The following is a 24,157-nucleotide window of genomic DNA, read 5'->3' on the forward strand; positions in this document are numbered from 1 at the left end:
GTGCTGCTGCTGGGGTGGGGGGACGAGGGGGATGGGAACGGGAATGGGAACGGGAATGGGACAGGAGCGGGACTGGGACCGGCCGCCTGTCAATCACGGCTCCCAGCCAATCGCCGCCCGCGCAGCGGCGGGAGGGGCGGGGCTCCGGCTCCCGGCGCGATGGCGGCGGCTCCGTCCCCGCTCCCCGTGCTGGGCCGGGCCCTGCCCCGAGGCCGCCGCGCTGCCGGAGGGGCCGCGGGCGGGGGTCGCTGCCGGTGCTGCCGTTACCGGAGTCGGGGGGGGGGGGTCCCCGGTGCCCCCCGGCGCTTCCCTCTCCCGCGCTTCCGCGTTTGTGGCGCTCGCACTCCTCATTGGCCCGCGCGCCTGTCACTCATGGCTCGCAGCCAATCGCCGCCCGCCGGCGGCGGGCCCGCGGTGCTCGGTGCGATGGCGGCGGCTCCGCTGACGGGCGTGGGCTGGGCCAGCGGCGCCGAGGCCGTCCCGCCGGGCTGGACCGCGGTACGGGGCACGGGGCACGGGCGGGGGGGACCCGCCGGGGCACGGTGGCGCTGCCGGTGCGGCGGCGGCTGACGCGTCCCGTGCCCGCAGATCACCGTGACGGCGGAGGGAGCGCCCGCCTGCCTGGGCAAAGGCTTCGGGCACCGCGGCGGCGGGGGCTGGTACCTGTGCTTCAGCCGCGGCGGAGCGCAGGTGCGGCGGCACCGGGCACACCGGGCACACCGGGCACACCGGGCACACCGGGCACGGGCCAGCGCCCGCGTCCGGTGCCGTCCAAGCGGCGGGGTGGGACCGGGAGCGGCACCGGGATGGGGCGGTGACCGGGGGAGGCACCGGGGGTACCGGGATGGGGGGGTTGGTGTCGCCCCGGTGGCTCCCGGCGGAAGGACCGGGGCGGGCCGCGGGGTCAGTGCCCGGTTCGGTGCCGATGTCCCGGTGCCGATGTCCCGGTGCCCGCAGGCCGCCGAGGGCCCGGTGGTCACGGACGTGCTGGTGCTGAGCGAGCGGAGCCCGCAGCCCCCCGGCTACAGCCGCGCCCCGGAGTTCCCGGAGTCCCGTGAGTGCCCGGGCACGTCCCGGTGCCCCCCCGCTGCCGAGCCCGGTTCCTCCCGGTTCTTATTCCGCAGGCGGGCCGGTGTCGGTGTCCCGGTACCGATGCCCGTTCCGTTCCCCGCAGGCGGGCCGGTGTCGGTGTCCCGGTACCGATGCCCGTTCCGTTCCCCGCAGGCGGGCCGGTGTCGGTGTCCCGGTACCGATGCCCGTTCCGTTCCCCGCAGGCGGGCCGGTGTCGGTGTCCCGGTACCGATGCCCGTTCCGTTCCCCGCAGGCGGGCCGGTGTCGCGGCGGAAGCGGCTCCTGGTGCGCCGGGAGGCGGCGGCGGCCGTGGCCGTGCTCGAGCTCCGCCTCAGCCTCCGGGGTGGCCGCGGCCCCGCCGCGCTCGCCAGGATCGGGTACGGCCGGGGGGTCCCGGGGCCCGTCCCGACCCCCGCAATCCCGGGAATGCCGCACGTTCCCTCCCGCTGTTCCCGGGGATCCCTCACTCCTTTCGGTGTTCCCCTTCCCGCTGTTCCCGGGGATCCTCCTCACTCCTCCCGGTATTCCCGCTGTTCCCGGTGTTCTCCCCCCCCGCAATCCCGGTATTCCCGCTGTTCTCCCGCTGTTCCCGGTGTCCCCCCCCCGCCATCCCGGTATTCCCGGTGTTCCCGGTGTCCCCCCCCGCCATCCCGGTGTTCCCGGTGTTCTCCCGCTGTTCCCGCAGGGAAATGGGCGGATTCTCGCTCTGGTGCCGGAAGGGCCCCGTGCGGGCCGGGGCTGCCCCGGGGCCACTCAGCGGCGGCCTGGAACGGCTCTCGCTGCGGCCGCCCGGGTGAGACCCAAAAACACCCCAAAAACACCCCAAAAAACCCCGGGTGAGACCCCAAAACAACCCCAAAATAACCCCCGGGTGAGACCCCAAAAACACCCCGGGTGAGACCCCAAAAACACCCCAAAATAACCCAGGGTGAGACCCCCAAAAACACCCCAAAAAACCCCAGGGTGAGATCCCAAAAAAACCCCAAAATACCCCCGGGTGAGACCCCAAAAACACCCCAAAATAACCCCAAAAACCGCCCGGGTGAGACCCCAAAAACACCCCAAAAATAACCCCGGGTGGGACCCCAAAAAAACCCAAAACCCCAGGTGAGACCCCAAAAAGCTCCAAGACCCCGGGTGAGACCCCAAAAAAACCCCAAAACCCCAGGTGGGACCCCCAAAAAACCCCCAGGTGAGACCTCAAAAAAACCCCGGGTGGGACCCCAAAAAATCCCGGGTGAGACCCCAAAAACACCCCAAAACCACCCGAGACCCCAAAAACACCCCAAAACCACCCGAATGAGACCCCAAAACAACCCCAAAACCACCCCAAATAAACCCTCGGGTAAGACCCCAGAATCACCCCAAAAAAACCCCAAAAACCCCCCGGGTGAGACCCCCAAAAACACCCCAAAAAAACCCCAGGGTGAGACCCCAAAACCACCCCAAAATAACCCCAAAAAACCCCGGGTGAGACCCCAAAAACCCCCCGGATGAGACCCCAAAAACACCCCAAAAATAACCCCGGGTGGGACCCCAAAAAAACCCAAAACCCCAGGTGGGACCCCAAAAAGCTCCAAGACCCCGGGTGAGACCCCAAAAAAACCCCAAAACCCCAGGTGGGACCCCCAAAAAACCCCCAGGTGAGACCTCAAAAAAACCCCGGGTGGGACCCCAAAAACACCCCAAAACCACCCGAATGAGACCCCAAAACAACCCCAAAACCACCCCAAATAAACCCTCGGGTAAGACCCCAGAAACACCCCAAAAAAACCCCCAAAACCCCCCGGGTGAGACCCCCAAAAACACCCCAAAAAAACCCAGGGTGAGATCCCAAAAAAACCCCAAAATAACCCCAAAAAACCCCGGGTGAGACCCCCCCCCCCCCCCAATCAATTATCGATTGATGACGTCATTCATCACCCCAGGCCCCCCCCGCCTCCGTCCGAGCCCCCGGGAATCTCCGGCCCCTCAGGTGAGGAGCCCCAAATCCCCCCAAAATCCCCCCAAAATCCCCCAAATCCCGGGAATTCCCCAAATCCTGGGAATTCCCCAAATCCCGGAAATCCCCCAAATCCTGGGAATTCCCCAAATCCCCCAAATCCCCCCCAAAATCCCGGGAATCCCCGCTCGGGGTGGATTTTGGGGGAATTTCCCCGGAAGCCCCGAACCCAACTCCAGATCCTCGAGAGAGTTCGGGGCTGGTTTGGGGCATTTTGGGATCATTTGGGGATTTTTGGGGGATTTTTTTTGGATTTTTTTGGATATTTTGAGATTTTTTTTTTGATTTTTTGGGGGATTTTTTGGGATTTTTTTGGGGATATTTTTTGATATTTTGGGCTATTTTTTGGATTTTTTGGGGATTTTTTGGGGATATTTTCTTGGATATTTTCGAGATTTTTTTTGGGATATGTTTTGGATATTTTCTGGGGATTTTTGGGATTTTTTGGGGTTTTTTTTGGGGACATTTTCAGGATATTTTTTGGGATGTTTTGGGTTTTTTTTGGGGGATATTTTTGTGATTTTTTGGGGATATTTTTCGGGATATTTTGGGGGATTTTTTGGGGTAATTTCTGGGATATTTTCAGGGTATTTCTGGGACATTTTTTTGGGATATTTTTGGGATAATTCTGGGACGTTTTGGGATATTTTTTGGATATTCTCAGGGTATTTTTGGGGTATTTCTTAGACTTTTTTATATTTTCAGGATTTTTTGGGGGGATATTTTTGGGATATTTTTTGGGGATTTTTTTTTTATATTTGGGAATATTTTGGGCATTTTTTTCGGGATATTTTTTGGGATATTTTTGGATTTTTTGGGGGGGATTTTTTGGGATTGTTTTGGGATATTTCTGGGGATACTTTTGGGAGATATTTTTGGATATTTTTTTGGGGATATTTTTTGGGATATTTTGGGATTGTTTTGGGATATTTCTGGGGATTTTTGGGATATTTTTGGGAGATATTTTAGGATTTTTTTGGGATATTTTTGGGGTATATTTTTTGGATTTTTTGGGGGGATATTTTTGGGATATTTTGGGGGGATATTTCTGGGATATTTTTGGATTTTTTGGGGGGGATATTTTTTGGGATATTTTGGGATTTTTTGGGGGATATTTTGGGACATTTCTGGGGATTTTTGGGGGATACTTTTGGATATTTTTGGATATTTTTTGGGGATATTTTTTGGGATATTTTTTGGGACATTTCTGGGGATTTTTGGGGATATTTTTTGAGATATTTTGGGAGATATTTTGGGACATTTCTGGGGATTTTTGGGGATATTTTTGGGATATTTTTGGATATTTTCTGGGGGATTTTTTGGGAGATATTTTGGGATATTTTGGGAGATATTTTGGGACATTTCTGGGGATTTTTGGGGATATTTTTTGGGATATTTTGGGATTGTTTTGAGGGGTATTTTGGGATTGTTTTGGACATTTCTGGGGATTTTTGGGGGATATTTTTGGGGATATTTCTGCTCCTTTTCCCACCCCTAAATCCCGTTTTTTTCCCCCCTTTTCCAGCCATGGACGGAATTCCCTTCGCCCTCCACCCCAAATTCGGGCCCGGGCTCAGCTCCGTGAGTCATTAACGAGTCATTAATTGCCCAATTAATAACCACTGTCCCTAATGAGTCATCGGTAACCCCGGTTAATCATTAAGAACCCCAATTAATTCCCACTTTTCCAGCCCATTCTGGCGGAGCTGACGGTGAAATCCCTGGCGGACATCGAGCGGGAGGTGAGGGAATTCCCGGAGGTTTGGGATTAATTCCTGGAGTTTTGGGTCTAATTCCCTTTTTTTGGGTCTAATTCCCTTTTTTTGGGTTTAATTCCCTCTTTTTTGGGATTAATTCCCGGATTTTTGGGTCTAATTCCCATTTTTTTGTACGTAATTCCCAATTTTTGGGTTTAATTCCCAATTATTTTGTATTTAATTCCTGCACTTTTGGGTCTAATTCCCATTTTTTGGGATTAATTCCCTGTTTCTTGGGATTAATTCCCAATTTTTAGGTTTAATTCCTGCATTTTTGGGTTTAATTCCCATTTTCTTTGTATTTAATTCCCATTTTTTGGGATTAATTCCCTGTTTTGGGGTCTAATTCCCTGTTTTTTGGGAATAATTCCTGGATTTTTGGGATTAATTCCCATTTTTTTGTATTTAATTCCCAATTTTCGGGTTTAATTCCCAATTTTGGGGTCTAATTCCTAACTTTCGGGATTAATTCCCAGATTTTTTGGTTTAATTCCCAATTTTTTGTATTTAATTCCCAATTTTTGGGATTAATTCCTGCATTTTTGGGTTTAATTCCCTGTTTTTTGTCTTTAATTCCCAACTTTCAGGTTTAATTCCCAGTTTTTTGGGTCTAATTCCCAATTTTTTCTGTGTTTAATTCCCAATTTTCGGGTTTAATTCTTGCATTTTTGGCATTAATTCCCAATTTTTTGGTATTTAATTCCCAATTTTGGGGTCTAATTCCCTGTTTTTTGGGATTAATTCCCAATTTTTTTGTATTTAATTCCCATCTTTTGGGGTCTAATTCCCATCTTTTGGGACTAATACCCAGTTTTTGGGTCTAATTCCCATTTCTTGTGTTTAATTCCCAGGTTTTTGGGATTAATTCCCATTTTTTTCTATTCCCAATTTTTGGGTTTAATTCCCCATTTTTGGGTTTAATTCCTGCATTTTTGGCATTAATTCCCTGTTTTTTGGATCTAATCCCCAATTTTTTTGCATTTAATTCCCAATTTCGGGGTCTAATTCCCTGGTTTTTGGGATTAATTCCCAATTTTTTTGTATTGAATTCCCAATTTCGGGGTCTAATTCCCTGGTTTTTGGGATTAATCCCCAATTTTTTTGTATTGAATTCCCATCTTTTGGGGTTTCATTCCCAATTTCGGGGTGAATTCCCAGGTTTTGGGGTCCGATTCCCGGAATTCTGGGCGCAATTCCCGCTTTTCCCCCTTTCCCAGTACAACTACGGCTTCCTGCTGGAGAGGACGGCGGCGGCGCGGCTCCCCCCGGGCCTGCAGTGAATTCCCAGGGAATTCCCAGGGAATTCCGGCTCCCCTGGGGAATCCTGGAGCTCGGGCCTGGGGCTGCCAGCTCGGATTTCCCCTCCCCCCATCCCGGATTTCCCCTCCCCCCCCCAAATCCGCTTCCCGTTTTTCCTTCCCCGCTCCCGTTTTTCTCCCCGGTGAAGAATTCCAAAGAAAAAAAGGGAAAAAAAAAAAAACCAAAAAAACCTCAACCCCGAAACTCCAAAACCCCCGCCTGGATCGGGATTTTCTTTACGTCACCAAATTCCCAAAACATTCCCGGGAAATTGCGGGAGAATTCCGGGCACTTCCCACCTCCAAAGCCGCCGGAGCATCCTCGGCAACGCTCGGAATTCGGGATCCTCTTCCCCGAGGCTTCGGGATCCGGGCGGGAATTCCGTGAGCAGAGCCCGGGGGGGGGGGGGGGGGGGGGAGGTTGGGGGGGTTTTTTTGGGAATTTTTGGTAATTCCGGGATGCGGGGATGGGCCTCAGGAAGGCACTCGGAGCCTGGAGCTGCCCAGCAGGAACTGCAGGAGCCGATCCACGGAAAAGGCCAGCAGGAAATCGGCCGCCAGCACGGCCAGGATCAGCAGGCGGAACTGGGAACGGCGGAGCGGTGCCGGTGGGAACGGGGCCGATCCCACCTGATCCCAGCCCTGATCCCAGCCCGATCCCACCTGATCCCATCCCTGATCCCAGCCCGATCCCAGCCCTGATCCCATCCCTGATCCCAGCCCGATCCCAGCCCGATCCCAGCCCAGGATCAGCAGGCGGAACTGGGAACGGCGGAGCGGTGCCGGTGGGAACGGGGCCGATCCCATCCCTGATCCCAGCCTGATCCCAGCCCGATCCCACCTGATCCCAGCCCGATCCCAGCCCTGATCCCATCCCTGATCCCAGCCCGATCCCAGCCTGATCCCAGCCTGATCCCACCTGATCCCAGCCCGATCCCAGCCTGATCCCAGCCCTGATCCCATCCCTGATCCCAGCCCAGGATCAGCAGGCGGAACTGGGAACGGCGGAGCGGTGCCGGTGGGAACGGGGCCGATCCCATCCCTGATCCCAGCCTGATCCCAGCCCGATCCCACCTGATCCCAGCCTGATCCCATCCCTGATCCCAGCCCGATCCCACCTGATCCCATCCCTGATCCCAGCCCTGATCCCATCCCGATCCCACCTGATCCCATCCCTGATCCCATCCCTGATCCCATCCCTGATCCCAGCCTGATCCCAGCCCTGATCCCAGCCTGATCCCAGCCTGATCCCATCCCTGATCCCACCTGATCCCAGCCCGATCCCAGCCCGATCCCATCCCTGATCCCAGCCCGATCCCAGCCCGATCCCAGCCCAGGATCAGCAGGCGGAACTGGGAACGGCGGAGCGGTGCCGGTGGGAACGGGGCCGATCCCACCTGATCCCAGCCCAGATCCCATCCCTGATCCCAGCCCGATCCCATCCCTGATCCCATCCCTGATCCCAGCCCAGATCCCACCTGATCCCAGCCCTGATCCCAGCCCAGATCCCACCTGATCCCAGCCCGATCCCATCCCTGATCCCATCCCTGATCCCAGCCCAGATCCCACCTGATCCCAGCCCTGATCCCATCCCTGATCCCAGCCTGATCCCAGCCCAGGATCAGCAGGCGGAACTGGGAACGGCGGAGCGGTGCCGGTGGGAACGGGGCCGATCCCACCTGATCCCAGCCTGATCCCAGCCCTGATCCCAGCCCGATCCCAGCCTGATCCCATCCCTGATCCCAGCCTGATCCCATCCCTGATCCCAGCCCGATCCCAGCCCAGGATCAGCAGGCGGAACTGGGAACGGCGGAGCGGTGCCGGTGGGAACGGGGCCGATCCCACCTGATCCCAGCCTGATCCCATCCCTGATCCCAGCCCGATCCCAGCCCAGGATCAGCAGGCAGAACTGGGAACGGCGGAGCGGTGCCGGTGGGAACGGGGCCGATCCCACCTGATCCCAGCCCTGATCCCACCCGATCCCATCCCTGATCCCACCTGATCCCAGCCCGATCCCAGCCCGATCCCAGCCTGATCCCATCCCTGATCCCATCCCGATCCCACCTGATCCCATCCCTGATCCCATCCCTGATCCCATCCCTGATCCCAGCCTGATCCCAGCCCTGATCCCAGCCTGATCCCAGCCTGATCCCATCCCTGATCCCACCTGATCCCAGCCCGATCCCAGCCCGATCCCATCCCTGATCCCAGCCTGATTCCATCCCTGATCCCAGCCCGATCCCAGCCCAGGATCAGCAGGCAGAACTGGGAATGGCGGAGCGGTGCCGGTGGGAACGGGGCCGATCCCATCCCTGATCCCATCCCAAATCCCTGGGAATTCCGAACATTCCCAGTGGGAATGAGCCCCCAGTTCCATCCTGATCCCATCCCAAATCCTTGGGAATCCTGGAATGTTCCCAATGGGAATTGGGCCCCAATCCCATCCCGATCCCGTCCCAAATCCTTGGGAATTCCAGAACGTTCCCGATGCGAATTGGGCCCCAATCCCATCCCCCATCCCACCCCACTCAGAGATTCCCAGTTCGGGGCCGTTTTCCCGCGGGAACCCCTCTGGAATTCCGGGAGCTGTCCCTGGAGTGTCGGGAACCCCTCTGGAATTCCGGGAATTCCCGGGAATGGCTCTCACCTCGGGGGGGATCTCGACGAGGCCGAAGCTGAGGTTGAGCTCGGGGCAGGAGCCGCTGAGCAGCCCCAGCACGGCCGAGGCCGAGAGCAGCAGCGCCCAGAGCAGCGCCCGGTTCTGCGCCAGGCTCTCCATGAACGGGTGGCCCTGGGGACACAGGGAGGGACACTGGTTATACTGGGAGGCACTGGGAGCACTGGGAGGCACTGGGTTACACTGGGAGGCACTGGGAGCACTGGGAGGCACTGGGAGGCACTGGGTTACACTGGGAGCACTGGGTTACACTGGGAGCACTGGGAGGCACTGGGAGGCACTGGGAGGCACTGGGTTACACTGGGAGGCACTGGGTTATACTGGGAGGCACTGGGAGGCACTGGGTTATACTGGGAGGCACTGGGAGCACTGGGAGGCACTGGGTTATACTGGGAGGCACTGGGTTACACTGGGAGGCACTGGGTTACACTGGGAGGCACTGGGAGCACTGGGAGGCACTGGGTTATACTGGGAGCACTGGGTTACACTGGGAGCACTGGGAGGCACTGGGAGGCACTGGGTTACACTGGGAGGCACTGGGTTATACTGGGAGGCACTGGGAGGCACTGGGTTATACTGGGAGGCACTGGGTTACACTGGGAGCACTGGGTTCCACTGGGAGGCACTGGGAGCACTGGGAGGCACTGGGTTATACTGGGAGGCACTGGGTTATACTGGGAGGGGGTTAGGAGGCACTGGGTTACACTGGGAGGCACTGGGAGCACTGGGTTACACTGGGAGGCACTGGGAGGCACTGGGTTATACTGGGAGCACTGGGTTACACTGGGAGCACTGGGTTCCACTGGGAGGCACTGGGTTATACTGGGAGGCACTGGGAGCACTGGGAGGCACTGGGTTATACTGGGAGGCACTGGGTTATACTGGGAGGGGGTTAGGAGGCACTGGGTTACACTGGGAGGCACTGGGAGCACTGGGTTACACTGGGAGGCACTGGGAGGCACTGGGTTACACTGGGAGGCACTGGGTTACACTGGGAGGCACTGGGTTATACTGGGAGGCACTGGGTTACACTGGGAGGCACTGGGAGCACTGGGTTGCACTGGGAGGCACTGGTGGAATGGGGAGCAAGGGGGGGAAATTGGGGAAAAAGGAGAGGAGAAACTGGGAAAAACGGGGAGGGAAAATCGGGAAAAAGGGGAAAAATGGGGAGGGAAAATTGGGAAAAATAAAGAGGAAAAACTGGGAATAATGGGGGGGAAAATTGGGAAAAATGGGGAGGAAAAATTGGGAAAATGGGGAGGAAAATTGGGAAAAATGGGAAATATGGGAAAAACATGGAGAAAAAATTGGGAAAAATGGGGAGGAAAAACTGGGAAAAATGGGAAAAATGGGGAGGAAAAATTGTGAAAAATTGGGAATAATGGGGAGGAAAAATTGGGAAAATAAAGAGGGAAAATTGGGAAAAATAGGGAGGAAAAATTGGGAAAAATGGGGAGGAAAAATTGGGAAAATAAAAAGGAAAAATGGGGAGAGAAACTGGGGAAAATGGGAAAAATAGGGAATAAAAATTGGGAAAAATAAAGAGGAAAAATTGGGAAAAATGGGGAAAATAAAGAGGAAAAACTGGGAAAAATGGGGCGGAAAACTTGGGAATAATGGGGAGGAAAAAGTGGGAAAAATGGGGAGAGAAACTGGGGAAAATGGGAAAAATAGGGAGGAAAAATAGGGAAAAACGGGGAGGAAAACCTGGGAAAAATGGGGGAAAAAAATGGGGAAAAATGGGGAAAATAAAGAGGAAAAATTGGGAAAATTGGGGAAAATGGGGAGGAAAAATGGGAAAAATGGGGAGGAAAAACTGGGAAAAATAAAGAAGAAAAATTGGGAAAAATGGGGAGGAAAAACTGGAAAATATAGGAAAAATAAGGAGGAAAAATTGGGAAAAATGGGGGGAAAAATTGGGAAAAATTGGGAAAAATAAAAAGGAAAAACGGGGAGAGAAACTGGGGAAAATGGGGAGACAAAATTGGGAAAAATGGGGAAAATAAAGAGGAAAAACTGGGAAAAATGGGGCGGAAAACTTGGGAATAATGGGGAGGAAAAAGTGGGAAAAATGGGGAGGAAAAAGTGGGAAAAATGAGGAGGAAAAAATGGGGAGGAAAAATTGGGAAAAATGGGAAAAATAAAAAGGAAAAATGGGGAGAGAAACTGGGGAATATGGAAAAAATAGGGAAGAAAAATAGGGAAAAACGAGGAGGAAAACCTGGGAAAAATGGGGAAAAAAATGGGGAAAAATGGGGAAAAAAATGGGGAAAAATGGGGAAAAAAATGGGGAAAATGGGAAGGAAAAATTGGGAAAATTGGGAAAAATGGGGAGGAACAAATGGGAGAACTGGGGAGGAAAGTGGGGAGGAGAAGCGGCGGCCGCCTGACCTTGTAGTTGATGGCGAAGGTGGCCACCTGCAGGGCCATGGAGAGCAGGTACACGGTGCTGTTCACCAGCGACGGCTCGAACTCCCGGCTCAGATCCACCAGCTCCTCCGGCCTGCGGGGAAGGGGATCAGCCCGGGATCGGCCCGGGATCAGCCCGGGATCAGGCCGGGATCAGCCCGGGATCGGCCTGGGATCAGGCCGGGATCAGCCCGGGATCAGGTTGGGATCAGGCCGGGATCAGCCCGGGATCAGCCCGGGATCAGGCTGGGATCAGCCCGGGATCAGCCCGGGATCAGGCTGGGATCAGCCCGGGATCAGCCCGGGATCAGGCTGGGATCAGCCCGGGATCAGCCCGGGATCAGGCTGGGATCAGCCCGGGATCAGCCCGGGATCAGCCTGGGATCAGCCTGGGATCAGGCTGGGATCAGCCCGGGATCAGGCTGGGATCCATCTGGGATCAGCCTGGGATCAGCCCGGGATCAGGCTGGGATCAGCCCGGGATCAGCCCGGGATCAGGCTGGGATCAGCCCGGGATCAGCCCGGGATCAGGCTGGGATCAGCCCGGGATCAGGCTGGGATCAGCCCGGGATCAGCCCGGGATCAGGCTGGGATCAGGCTGGGATCAGGCCGGGATCAGGCCGGGATCAGGCCGGGATCAGGCCGGGATCAGCCCGGGATCAGGCCGGGATCAGCCTGGGATCAGGCTGGGATCAGGCCGGGATCAGGCTGGGATCTGTCTGGGATCAGGCTGGGATCAGCCCGGGATCAGCCTGGGATCAGCCCGGGATCAGGCTGGAATCAGGCTGGGATCCATCTGGGATCAGGCTGGGATCAGGCTGGGATCAGCCCGGGATCAGGCTGGGATCAGGCTGGGATCAGGCTGGAATCAGGCTGGAATCAGGCTGGGATCCATCTGGGATCAGCCTGGGATCAGGCCAGGATCAGCCTGGGATCAGCCTGGGATCAGGCTGGGATCAGCCCGGGATCAGCCCGGGATCAGCCTGGGATCAGCCCGGGATCAGCCTGGGATCAGCCCGGGATCAGCCTGGGATCAGCCCGGGATCAGGCCGGGATCAGCCCGGGATCAGCCCGGGATCAGGCTGGGATCAGCCCGGGATCAGGCCGGGATCAGCCCGGGATCAGCCCGGGATCAGCCTGGGATCAGCCCGGGATCAGCCCGGGATCAGGCTGGGATCAGGCTGGGATCAGCCTGGGATCGGCCCGGGATCTGCCTGGGATCGGCCTGGGATCAGGCCAGGATCAGGCCGGGATCCGTCTGAGATCCGCCTGGGATCCGCCTGGGATCCACCCGGGATCAGCCTCAGGATCCATCCCAGATCCACCCCCAGATCCACCCCCAGATCCACCCAGGATCCAGCCTGGAGCCGCTCCCTCCCCAGATCCCCTTTGGAGGGCAGAGTCGGCCCCGAGGAAGGGACTGGAGCAGGAAAATGGGAATTCCCGGGGTTCCGTGGGAATTCCTGGGGATGAGGCCTGGAGTGAGCCCGAGGACGGAATTCCCGGAGAAGTGCGAGGAACTGGGGGAAATCCGGGAGTTTTTGGGGCTCAGGGCCTCACCTGGGGTCACTGCGGGCCTGTGGTTCCAGAGCCAGGCTTGGGAATGGTGGGAATTGGGGAAAATCCGGGAATTTTTGGGGCTCAGGGCCTCACCTGGGGTCACTGTGGGCCTGCACTTCCCAGTACAGGAATCCCACGTTCAGGAATTGGGGAAAATCCAGGAATTTTTGGGATCAGGGCCTCACTTGGGCCTACTCCGGGCCTGTGGTTCCAGATCCAGGCTTGGGAATGGCAAAAATTGGGGAAAATCCGGGAATTTTTGGGGCTCAGGGCCTCACCTGGGGTCACTGCGGGCCTGCACCTCCCAGTACTGGAATCTCAGACTTGGGAATGGCGGGAATTGGGGAAAATCCAGGAATTTTTGGGATGAAGGCCTCACCTGGGGTCACTGCGGGCCTGCACCTCCCGGTACAGGAATCCCACGTTCAGGAATTGGGGAAAATCCAGGAATTTTTGGGATCAGGGCCTCACCTGGGGTCACTGCGGGCCTGCGCCTCCCGGTACAGGAACCCCAGACTTGGGAATGGCAGGAATTGGGGAAAATCCGGGAATTTTTGGGGCTCAGGGCCTCACCTGGGGTCACTCCGGGCCTGCACTTCCCAGTACTGGAATCTCAGACTTGGGAATGGCAGGAATTGGGGAAAATCCGGGAATTTTTGGGGCTCAGGGCCTCACCTGGGGTCGCTCCGTGCCTGCGCCTCCCGGTACAGGAACACCAGGCTCGGGAATGGCAGGAATTGGGGAAAATCCGGGAATTTTTGGGATGAAAGCCTCACCTGGGGTCGCTGCGGGCCTGCGCCTCCCGGTACAGGAACACCAGGCTCAGGAAATGCACCAGGAACTGCAGCAGCACCGTCAGCACCGTGTAGAGGTTGAAAATGTTGGGAAGAGGCCTCTCCTTGGAAAGAGTCTTCAGGGGCTGGAAGGAAAATAAAAAAAGGAAAGGAAAGAAGGAGGAATTTGGGCTGGGATGGCTGGGACTCCAAAGCCTGAAGGGATTTTAGGGAATTCTGGGGGAATTTCAAGTCTGGAGGGGGTTGGGGGTTGCTTTGATCCCAGGGAGAGTTGGGGTTTTGGGGCTTTTTCCCAGCCAAGCCGTCCCAGGATTCCAGAATTCCATGGAAAAGCCCCGGTTTGGTCTTTTGTTGCTCGTTTTTGGGCCTTGCCAACTTTTGCTGCTGCTCATCCCAAAAAGTGAGATCCTGAGGGGAGGAATGGCCTTGGGAGCATCCCAAACCCAACATTCCCACCCTGCCAGCAGCAGGGAATGGAGATTTAGCGAAATTATGGGGATTTTGGGGGGAAAAAGGGGCTTTTCCCCGAATCCTGGTGGGACTGGGGTGGCCCAACCCCTTTCCCACGGAATTCCCGGCTCCCACCTCGGATCTGGAGCTCTGGGATCATCCCAAATCCAGGGGAACACAAAATCCCTCCCCACCACCATCAGGGATTGGAAATTTCTCTCAGAAACGGGATTTTTTTGGGGTCAAACCTCCCTTTTTCCCTAATTTTCCCAAATCCCATGGAGCTCCCACCTCAGATCTGGAGCTCTGGGATCATCCCAAATCCAAGGGAAGGCACAATCCCACCCCTCCACCATCAGGGACTGTAATTCCGCCATTCAAAGTGCCAAATTATCACCAGAAACAGGGTTTTTTTGGGGTCAAACCCCCCTTTTTCCCTAATTCTGCCAGATCCCATGGAACTCCCAGCTCCCACCTCAGACCCAGATCTGGATCTGGAGCTTCAGGAGCTGTTCCAAACCCCATTCCCACCCCATTCCCCCTTCAGACACCGCCATTTTCTCACCATAAATGGCATTTCCTGAGGACAAAACCCCTCCATTTTTTAATTTTTTCTTTGATTATTTTCCTACTCCAACCCCTTTCCCACAGAATTCCCAGCTCCCACCTCAGACCAGGATCCGGATCTGGAGCTTCAGGAACTGTTCCAAACCCCATTCCCACCCCATTCCCCCTTCAGACACCGCCATTTTCTCACCATAAATGGCATTTCCTGAGGACAAAACCCCTCCATTTTTAAATTTTTTTAAAATTTTTTTCCTACTCCAACCCCTTTCCCACAGAATTCCCAGCTCCCACCTCAGACCAGGATCCGGATCTGGAGCTTCGGGAGCTGTTCCAAACCCCATTCCCACCCCATTCCCCCTTCAGACACCGCCATTTTCTCACCATAAATGGCATTTCCTGAGGACAAAACCCCCCCATTTTTAATTTTTTCTTTGATTATTTTCCTACTCCAACCCCTTTCCCATGGAATTCCCAGCTCCCACCTCAGACCAGGATCCGGATCTGGAGCTTTGGGAGCCGTTCCAAACCCCATTCCCACCCCATTCCCCCTTCAGACACCGCCATTTTCTCACCATAAATGGCATTTCCTGAGGACAAAACCCCTCCATTTTTTAATTTTTTTAAAATTTTTTTCCTACTCCAACCCCTTTCCCACAGAATTCCCAGCTCCCACCTCAGACCAGGATCCGGATCTGGAGCTTTGGGAGCCGTTCCAAACCCCATTCCCACCCCATTCCCCCTTCAGACACCGCCATTTTCTCACCATAAATGGCATTTCCTGAGGACAAAACCCCCCCATTTTTAAATTTTTTTTTAATTTTTTTCCTACTCCAACCCCTTTCCCACAGAATTCCCAGCTCCCACCTCAGACCAGGATCCGGATCTGGAGCTTTGGGAGCTGTTCCAAACCCCATTCCCACCCCATTCCCCCTTCAGACACCGCCATTTTCTCACCATAAATGGCATTTCCTGAGGACAAAACCCCCCCATTTTTAAATTTTTTTAAAATTTTTTTCCTACTCCAACCCCTTTCCCGTGGAATTCCCGGCTCCCACCTTAGACCTGGAGATGAAGAGGAAGCATCCAGCCAGGAGCAGCCCCTGGAGCGTGGCCTGGAGGTCGCTGAACTTGACGCCCTGCAGGAAGAGCACGCTCTGGCTGTAGGCCAGCACCAGCGCGTTCAGGGCCAGGATCTTGAACATCTGCAGGGTCGTGACCAGCGTGCAGCGGCCCTGCTTGATCACGTGGCAGACTGAGGGGAAAAATGGGGATTTTGGGAGTTAGGAATCAGGAAAGAGTGAGGGGGGGGAAAAGGGGGAGAAAGGGAGGGGTTTGGGTGAGGGGGGTTGGGGCTGCTGTGAGGGGGAAAAAGTGGGGAAAGGGGGGAAAAAGGGAGGGGTTTGGGTGAGGGGGTTTGGGGCTGCCATGAGGGGGAAAAGAGTGGGAAAAGGGGGAAAAACGGAGGAAAAAGGGAGGAAAAAGGGGAAAAAGGGGGGAAAAGGGCAGGGTTTGGGTGAGGGGGTTTGGGGCTGCTGTGAGGGGGGAAAAAGGGCGGGAAAAGGGGGAAAAAGGGGAGAAAAAGGGCAGGGTTTGGGTGAGGGGGTTTGGGGCTGCCGTGAGGGGGAAAAAGTGGGGAAAAGGGGGAAAAAGGGGGAAAAATGGAGGGGTTTGGGTGAGGGGGTTTGGGGCTGCTGTGAGGGGGAAAAGGGCGGGAAAAGGGCGGGAAAAGGGCGGGAAAAGGGGGAAAAGGGGGAAAAGGGGGAAAAGGGGGAAAAGGGGGAAAAGGGGGAAAAGGGGGAAAAGGGGGAAAAGGGGGAAAAGGGAAGGGTTTGGGTGAGGGGGTTCGGGGCCCTCATGAGGGGGAAAAGGGCAGGAAAAGGGAAAAGGGGGAGAAATGGAGGGGTTTGGGTGAGGGGGTTTGGGGCTGCCGTGAGGGGGAAAAAGTGGGGAAAAGGGGGAAATAGGGAGAAAAAAGGGAGGAAAAAGGGAAAAAAGGGGAAAAAGGGGGGAAAAGGGCAGGGTTTGGGTGAGGGGGTTTGGGGCTGCTGTGAGGGGGAAAAAGTGGGGAAAAGGGGGAAAAAGGGAGGGGTTTGGGTGAGGGGGTTTGGGGCTGCCATGAGGGGGAAAAGAGTGGGAAAAGGGGGAAAAAGGGCGGGAAAAGGGGGAAAAAGGGGAGAAAAAGGGCAGGGTTTGGGTGAGGGGGTTTGGGGCTGCTGTGAGGGGGAAAAAGTGGGGAAAAAGGGGGAAAAGGGGGAAAAAGGGGGAAAAAGGGGGAAAAAGGGGGAAAAAGGGGGAAAAAGGGGGAAAAAGGGGGAAAAAGGGGGAAAAAGGGGGAAAAAGGGGAAGAAGAGCAGGGTTTGGGTGAGGGGGTTTGGGGCCCTCATGAGGGAAAAAAGGGGGAAAAAGGGGAAATTTGGGGTGGGTTTTTCATGGATTTGGGAATTTAGAGGTGGAACAGGTTTAGGATCATTCAGGATAAAAGCAGGGACACCCTGAGCCTCAAATCCAGAGCCCAAAACCCCCAAATTTGGGGAATTCAGAGCTGGAATGGGCTCAGGACTGTTCAGATTTTGGGTCTCCCCCATTCCCATCCTTCCCAGTCCCATTTCCCAGGGTTTTTCCCCGGGTTATCCCAGTTTTTCCCGAACCATTCCCGGGGTTTTTCCCAGTTTTTCTACTCACTGCACTGGATGGAGGAGAGTTTGGAGGTGAAGGGGGCGGCGATGCTGGCGTCCCCCAGCTTCACCACCGGAGCACTTTCCTCATCCAGATCCCTCAGCACTTGTCTCAGCCGCACCTGCGGGATTGGGAACGGCACAGAATTCCCAAACATTCCCAAAATCACCCGGAATGGCTGGAAAAGCAGCCCCAAATCCACCCCAAAGCCAGCGGGAGAAGCTCAAGTTTGGGATCTTGGGTGATGGGGTTGAAGGTCCCTCCCCAGCTCCAGAATTCCAGGATTTATTCCCTGTTTATCCTGGATTTAAGGTCCCTCCCTACCTCCAGAACTCCAGGACTGGGTTGGATTGGGATCTATTCCCACCCAAAGCATTCCAGGATTCCCAAGCCTCCATTCCCAAGGACAGAATTCCCGGCTGGAATTGCCGGGATCCCCACCCTGTGCATGGCCAGCTGCTCCTCCCGCTGGGCCAGGACGCGCTGCTTGGCTCCTCGGGACGAGGGTTTGACATTCCCGGCTGGAATTCCGGCCCTGCCGTCCCCGAGGCCGTCCCGGGGCCGCCGCTTCCGCTCGGGAATTCTCTCCGGAGCGTTGGCCAGCAGGGCCACGCCTGGGAAAAGGGGGAAATGGGGGATAAACCGGGGGAAAAGCAGGGAATAAACAGGGGCAAAGTCGGGAAAATCAGGGGGGAAAGAGGGGAAGAATCAGGGGAAAAATGGGGGGAAAACCGGGGGAAAAATTAGGGAAAAACAAGGGATAAAACGGGAAAAACAGGGAATAAACAGGGGGAAAATCAGGGAAAATGAGGGGGGAAAGAGGGTGAAAAAAATCAGGAAAAAATCAGAGAAAACCAGGAAAAATCAGGGAAAAAGGGGTGAAAAAAGGGGGAAGAATGGGGAAAACAAAGGGAAAAACGAAGGGAAAACCAGAGGAAAACCGGGGGAAAAACCAGGAAAAAACCAAAGGAAAAACAAGGGATAAAACAAGGAAAACTGGAGGAAAAAAAAAGAGGAAAAATGGGAAAAGGGGGGATGGGATCCCTGAGGACAGAGCATTCCCACCCTGCTGGATCCCAGCGCCCGGGGCTGGGAATGCCGAGGGGATTCCAGGGAAAAATACCCGGGAGAAGCCCCCAGGAAAAAATCTGGAATTCCCTCTTTTATTTCCATTCCTGGTGCCAAAAACAACGGCTCCAAGAGCTGGGAAATGCTGGGGAAGGCGGCTCTGGGGGGGGGATTTAGGGAGAATGGCGGGAATTTTGGGAATTTTGGGAATTCCGGGAATCTCCTCACCCACGTCCGCGTGTTTGAGCGCTCCCACGTCGTTGGTGCCGTCCCCGCACATGAGGGTGGAGTAGCCCAGGCTCTTCAGGGCTGTGATCACAAATTCCTGCCCGGAAAAAAGGCCGGGAAAAGCTCCCAAATTCCGGGAATTGCCCGCTCGGGGTGGTTTGGGATAACAGGGATGGGGTGGGAATTGCAGGGAGAGCCAAATTTTGGGGATTCAGGGCTGGAATGGGCTCGGGATTCTTTAGGATCACACCAGGCCTCATCCTGAGCCTCATCCCCAGATCCTAAAAGCTCCAGATTTTGGGAATTCAGAGCTGGAAGGAGCTCCAAACTTCCTGGGATAAACCCAGGGCCATCCCCCCATTCCCAAAGACCCCAAATCCCAGAATTTCCATCCCCAAATCCCGGGAGTGCAGGGCTGCAATGGGCTCAGCATTGCTGAGGTTCACCCCAGCAGCAACGCCCGCTCCCCGGGATCCTCAAATTTTGGGAATTCAGAGCTGGAACGAGCTCCAAACTCTTCGGGATCACCCCAGGGCCATCCCCCCCTCCCCGAAGACCCCAAATTTTGGGAATTCCCATTCCCAGACCCCCCCCTCACCTTCTGCTTGGGTGCCACCCTGGCGAAGACCTGGATGTGCGGGATGAGCCGGAGCAGCCGATCCCGATCCCGGCTCCGGAGCTGCTCCAGCCCCTCCCCGGTGAGGCAGAGATCGAACGGATCCGTCAGATCCCGCAGGGAATCCGGGAACGCCGGGAGCGCCACGGAGCCGTCCCGGGATCGCCACTGCCAGGGGAGCCCTGCGGGAATGGGAATTCCATGGGAATGGGAATTCCATGGGGAACCCTGGGGGATTCCAGAGGGATTCTGGGGGAATTCCAGAGGGAACCCAGAGGGGACTCCAACCCTAATCCCCATCTCCATTCCCAGATTCCCAAAGCTCTCAAGATCCTGAGATCTCCGAGCCCACCCCAGCATTCCCGATCCCATTCCCGAGCCCACCCCAGCTCCCCAGACCCCATCGGGACTGAATGCCTCCCCCCTCGTCATTCCCGCCCCCGTTCCCCCATTCCCGTTCCCCCATTCCCGCTCCCCTTCCCCCATTCCCCTTCCCCCATTCCCGCTCCCCTTCCCCCATTCCCGCTCCCCTTCCCCCATTCCCGCCCCCGTTCCCCCATTCCCCCCATTCCTGTTCCCCCATTCCCGTTCCCCCATTCCCGCTCCCCTTCCCCCATTCCCGTTCCCCCATTCCCGTTCCCCCATTCCCGTTCCCCTTCCCCCATTCCCGTTCCCCCATTCCCCCATTCCCGCTCCCCCATTCCCATTCCCCCATTTCTGTTCCCCCATTCCCGCTCCCGTTCCCCCATTCCCGTTCCCCCATTCCCGCTCCCCCATTCCCATTCCCCCATTTCTGTTCCCCCATTCCCCCATTCCCGCTCCCCCATTCCCGTTCCCATTCCCGCTCCCCCATTCCCATTCCCGTTCCCCCATTCCCATTCCCCTTCCCCCATTCCCGTTCCCCCATTCCCGCTCCCCCATTCCCGCTCCCCCATTCCCCCATTCCCGCTCCCCTTCCCCCATTCTCGCTCCCCCATTCCCCCATTCCCGTTCCCCCGTTCCTGCTCCCGCTCCCCCATTCCCGCTCCCCTTCCCCCATTCCCGTTCCCCCATTCCCGTTCCCCCATTCCCGTTCCCCCATTCCCCCATTCCCCCATTCCCGTTCCCCCGTTCCCGCTCCCCCGTTCCCGCTCCCGTTCCCCCATTCCCGTTCCCCCATTCCCGCTCCCGTTCCCCCATTCCCGTTCCCCCATTCCCGCTCCCGTTCCCCCATTCCCGTTCCCCCGTTCCCGTTCACATTCCCCCGTTCCCCTTCCCCCATTCCCGTTCCCCCATTCCCGCTCCCGTTCCCCCATTCCCGTTCCCCCGTTCCCGTTCACATTCCCCCGTTCCCCTTCTCCCATTCCCGTTCCCCCATTCCCGTTCCCCCATTCCCCCATTCCCACTCCCGTTCCCCCATTCCCATTCCCCCACTCCCGTTCCCCCATTCCCCATTCCCCCATTCCCCGTTCCCCCATTCCCCCACTCCCGTTCCCCCACTCCCGTTCCCCCATTCCCGTTCCCCCGGCATTCCCGGTACCGGCGCTCTCCGGAGGCTGCAGGATCAGGATGTGCTCCTTGTGCAGGAAGTGCAGCTCCCGCGCCACGTGGCAGGCGGTCAGCGGGCTGTCCCCGGTGATCATCACCACCTGCGCCACGCCGCACCCTCGCCATGCCGCCGGCACAATTCCCGCCGGCACAATTCCCGCCGGGAAGCAGGGCTGGGACCCCCCCGAGGCGCAGGGGCCGCTCAGCCCAGAATATTCCCACTTCCAGGCGCCTTTTCCCGGGTTTTACAGCGCGGTTTTCCCCTCTTTTCCACCTGGGCTTTCCCCTCTTTTCCACCTGGAGTTTTTTTCTCCCAGTTTCCCACCTTGGATTTTCCCAGCTTGGAGGTCTCCCAATTTTCTGCCCTGGGATTTTCCCCCTTTTCCGCCTGAAACTTTCCCACTTTTCTGCCTGGAATTTCGCCCTTTTCCACCTGGAATTTTCCTGATCTTTAAACTGAAATTTCCCCACTTTCCAGCCCGGAATTTTCCCTGTTTTCCACTTGGAGGTTTCCCAATTTTCTGCCCTTGGATTTTCCCCCTTTTCAGCCTGAAACTTTCCCACTTTTCCACCTGGAATTTCTCCCTTTTCAGCCTGAAACTTTCCCACTTTTCCGCCTGGAATTTCTCCCTTTTCTGCCTGGAATTTCGCTGTTTTCTGCCTGGAATTTCTCCCTTTTCCACCTGGAATTTTCCTGATCTTTAAACTGAAATTTCCCCACTTTCCAGCCCGGAATTTTCCCAGTTTTCCACTTGGAGGTTTCCCAATTTTCTGCCCTTGGATTTTCCCCCTTTTCAGCCTGAAACTTTCCCACTTTTCCACCTGGAATTTCGCTGTTTTCCACCTGCAATTTCTCCCTTTTCCGCCTGGAATTTTCCTGATCTTTAAACTGAAATTTCCCCACTTTCCAGCCCGGAATTTTCCCTGTTTTCTACTTGGAGGTTTCCCAATTTTCTGCCCTTGGATTTTCCCCCTTTTCAGCCTGAAACTTTCCCACTTTTCCACCTGGAATTTCTCTGTTTTCCGCCTGGAATTTCTCTGTTTTCTGCCTGGAATTTCTCCCTTTTCCACCTGGAATTTTCCTGATCTTTAAACTGAAATTTCCCCACTTTCCAGCCCGGAATTTTCCCTGTTTTCCACTTGGAGGTTTCCCAATTTTCTGCCCTGGGATTTTCCCCCTTTTCCGCATGAAACTTTCCCATTTTTCCACCTGGAATTTCTCTGTTTTCTGCCTGAAACTTTCCCACTTTTCCACCTGGAATTTCTCTGTTTTCTGCCTGGAATTTCTCCCTTTTCCACCTGGAATTTTCCTGATCTTTAAACTGAAATTTCCCCACTTTCCAGCCTGGAATTTTCCCTGTTTTCCACTTGGAATTTTCCCACTTTTCAGCCTTCAACTTCCACGTTTTCCACCCGGAATTTTCCCTACTTCCCCCCCTTTCCCCCCCCCCCCACCCCATTCCAGAGCTTCCCAACCCTCTGGAAGTTCCCCCCCTTGTGCCATCCCGCATCCCCCACCCTCCCCAAAAGCCCGGAATCCCGGGAATTCCCGCGATTCCGGCCGCTCACGTGGTGGGAAGCGCTCTGGATCTCTCGGATGACGGCCTTGGAGTCGGCCTTGAGGGGACAGGAGACCACGATGAATCCCACGAATCTCAGGTCGCATTCCAAGGATTCCCTCTTCATCTCCCGCACCTGCCCGCAGGGAAATTCCCGGATTCAGCATTCCCAGCTGCCTCGGAACGGGAGATTGCTCCTCCCACGGGCCATTCCCGGGATTGGGAGCATCCCTGGAACGCTCTGAGCACCCCGAGAAGCTTGGAGCGATCCCAAATGCCGAAAAAAAAAAAAAAAAAGGGGTTTTCCTGGAAAAATGCAGCGAATTCCTGCCCATTCCCAAGGAAATCCAGGCAGGAATTCCCAAGGGATTGGGGCTGTGGGGATGTGGAGCTGGGGATGGGAATTCCTCTGGAAAAATCCCTTTGGGATGCTCCAAAGAGGCTCAGGGAGGTCCCTTTGGAATCCCCTGAGAGGTCTCTGGGAATGGGAATTCCCCTGGAAAAATCCCTCTGGAATCCCCTGAGAGGTCTCTGGGAATGGGAATTCCCCTGGAAAAATCCCTCTGGAATCCTCTGAGAGGTCTCTGGGAATGGGAATTCCCCTGGAAAAATCCCTCTGGAATCCCCTGAGAGGTCTCTGGGAATGGGAATTCCCCTGGAAAAATCCCTCTGGAATCTTCTGAGAGGTCTCTGGGATAGCCAGGAATGGGAATTCCCATGGAAAAATCCCTCTGGGATGCTCCAAAGGACCTCAGGGGGGTGTTTGGGACAGCCAAGAATGGGAATTTCCCCAGAAAAAATCCCCAAATCCCGGCCCCCACCCCCCCTCCTCTTCCCAGCCCCGCTCCCAGCGCTTGCCAGGGGCCGGAATTCCGGGATTTTTCCCGCTTTTTTGCTCACCTGCTGGTGGCTGAGGGCTCCCAGCTCCTTGTAGCCCAGGGCCAGCACCCGCGCGCCCTCGTGGGAGATCTCCCGGTGGATCTCGTGGTAGTTCCGGGGACACTGGGATAACTGGGAGCCAACGGGGGGGAGAACAGCGGGAAGAACATTCCATGAGTGCGGAATCCGGGGAAAACGGGGGGATGGGGATGGGGGGGGGGAAGGGAGGCAGGGATTTGGGATAATTCACGGGGAATTCAGGAGAGTTCAGGATCATCCGGCCCGAATTCGCACTCCCCACTCCCTTCCCACCTCCCTGATCTCCCAGAATTCCCAGATCCCGGGTTTTCCCCGGAATTTCCCTGGATTTCCCCCTCACCGCAGGCTCTGGGGAGTCCCAGCATTTGCAGGCTCCCAGTTTCTCCCCATTTTTCCCCAGTTTCTCCCCATTTCTCCCAGTTTCTCCCCGTTTTTCCTCTCTCCCAGTTTATCCCAGTTTTTCCCTGTTTCTCCCCATCTTCCCCCGTTTCTCCCCCAGTTTTTCCCCAGTCTCTCCCAGTTTCTCTCAGTTTCTCCCTGTTTTTCCCCATTTCTACCCGTTTTTCCCAGTTTCTCCCCATTTCTCCTGTCTCTCCCAGTTTCTCCCCTTTTTCTCCCTGTTTTTCCCCAGTTTCTCCTCGTTTTTCCTCATTTTTCCCCGTTTCTCCCCATTCTTCCCCGTTTCTCCCCATTCTTCCCAGTTTCTCCCCATTTTTCCTGTTTCTCCCCATTTTTCCCCCCTGTTTCTCCCCTTTTCTCTCCCAGTTTCTCCCCATTTTTCCCCATTTCTCCCCGTTTTTCCCCATTTCCCCCAGTTTTTCCCCATTTCTCGCCAGTTTCCCCCCGTTTTTCCTCATTTTTCCCCATTTCCCCCAGTTTTTCCCCATTTTTCCCCATTTCTCCCCTGTTTCTCCCAGTTTTTCCCCATTTCTCCCTGTTTTTCCCCATTTCTCCCTTTTTCCTCATTTCTCCCTGTTTCT

The 24,157-nt window shown here is 55.9% G+C and overlaps 2 protein-coding genes across 4 annotated transcripts in view; one reads left to right on the top strand and one right to left on the bottom strand.

Annotated features, from left to right (window-relative positions):
* Positions 1–412: 412 nt before the first annotated feature.
* MVB12A (multivesicular body subunit 12A) lies at positions 413–6,261 on the top strand. Its single transcript, XM_082299400.1, has 9 exons — positions 413–498; positions 589–690; positions 958–1,054; positions 1,325–1,448; positions 1,757–1,864; positions 3,000–3,046; positions 4,599–4,654; positions 4,765–4,815; positions 6,048–6,261. Exons 1-9 carry the CDS (start codon positions 427–429, stop codon positions 6,108–6,110), a joined length of 720 nt encoding a protein of 239 aa, XP_082155526.1. The 5' UTR covers positions 413–426; the 3' UTR covers positions 6,111–6,261.
* A 68-nt stretch (positions 6,262–6,329) lies between these two features.
* ATP13A1 (ATPase 13A1) overlaps positions 6,330–24,157 on the bottom strand; it is a 48,531-nt gene continuing 30,703 nt past the window's right edge. Inside the window, exons 15-26 of one of the 3 annotated variants that reach the window (XM_082299355.1) lie at positions 23,160–23,270; positions 22,270–22,395; positions 20,693–20,708; positions 19,156–19,355; positions 18,558–18,654; positions 17,703–17,875; positions 17,268–17,382; positions 15,641–15,837; positions 13,551–13,693; positions 11,197–11,308; positions 8,776–8,919; positions 6,330–6,713 (exon numbers count right to left, since the gene is read on the bottom strand). In XM_082299355.1, coding sequence (XP_082155481.1) covers positions 6,603–6,713; positions 8,776–8,919; positions 11,197–11,308; positions 13,551–13,693; positions 15,641–15,837; positions 17,268–17,382; positions 17,703–17,875; positions 18,558–18,654; positions 19,156–19,355; positions 20,693–20,708; positions 22,270–22,395; positions 23,160–23,270 — 1,545 coding nt within the window. In that variant the 3' untranslated portion in view covers positions 6,330–6,602. Of the gene's footprint in view, positions 6,714–8,775; positions 8,920–11,196; positions 11,309–13,550; positions 13,694–15,640; positions 15,838–17,267; positions 17,383–17,702; positions 17,876–18,557; positions 18,655–19,155; positions 19,356–20,692; positions 20,802–22,269; positions 22,396–23,159; positions 23,271–24,157 lie in introns of all 3 variants that reach the window. The other 2 variants (XM_082299354.1, XM_082299356.1) reach the window with 2 other exon arrangements.

This window comes from Coloeus monedula (assembly GCF_965178545.1).
Source record: "Coloeus monedula genome assembly, chromosome: 31".
Lineage (NCBI taxonomy): Eukaryota > Metazoa > Chordata > Aves > Passeriformes > Corvidae > Coloeus > Coloeus monedula.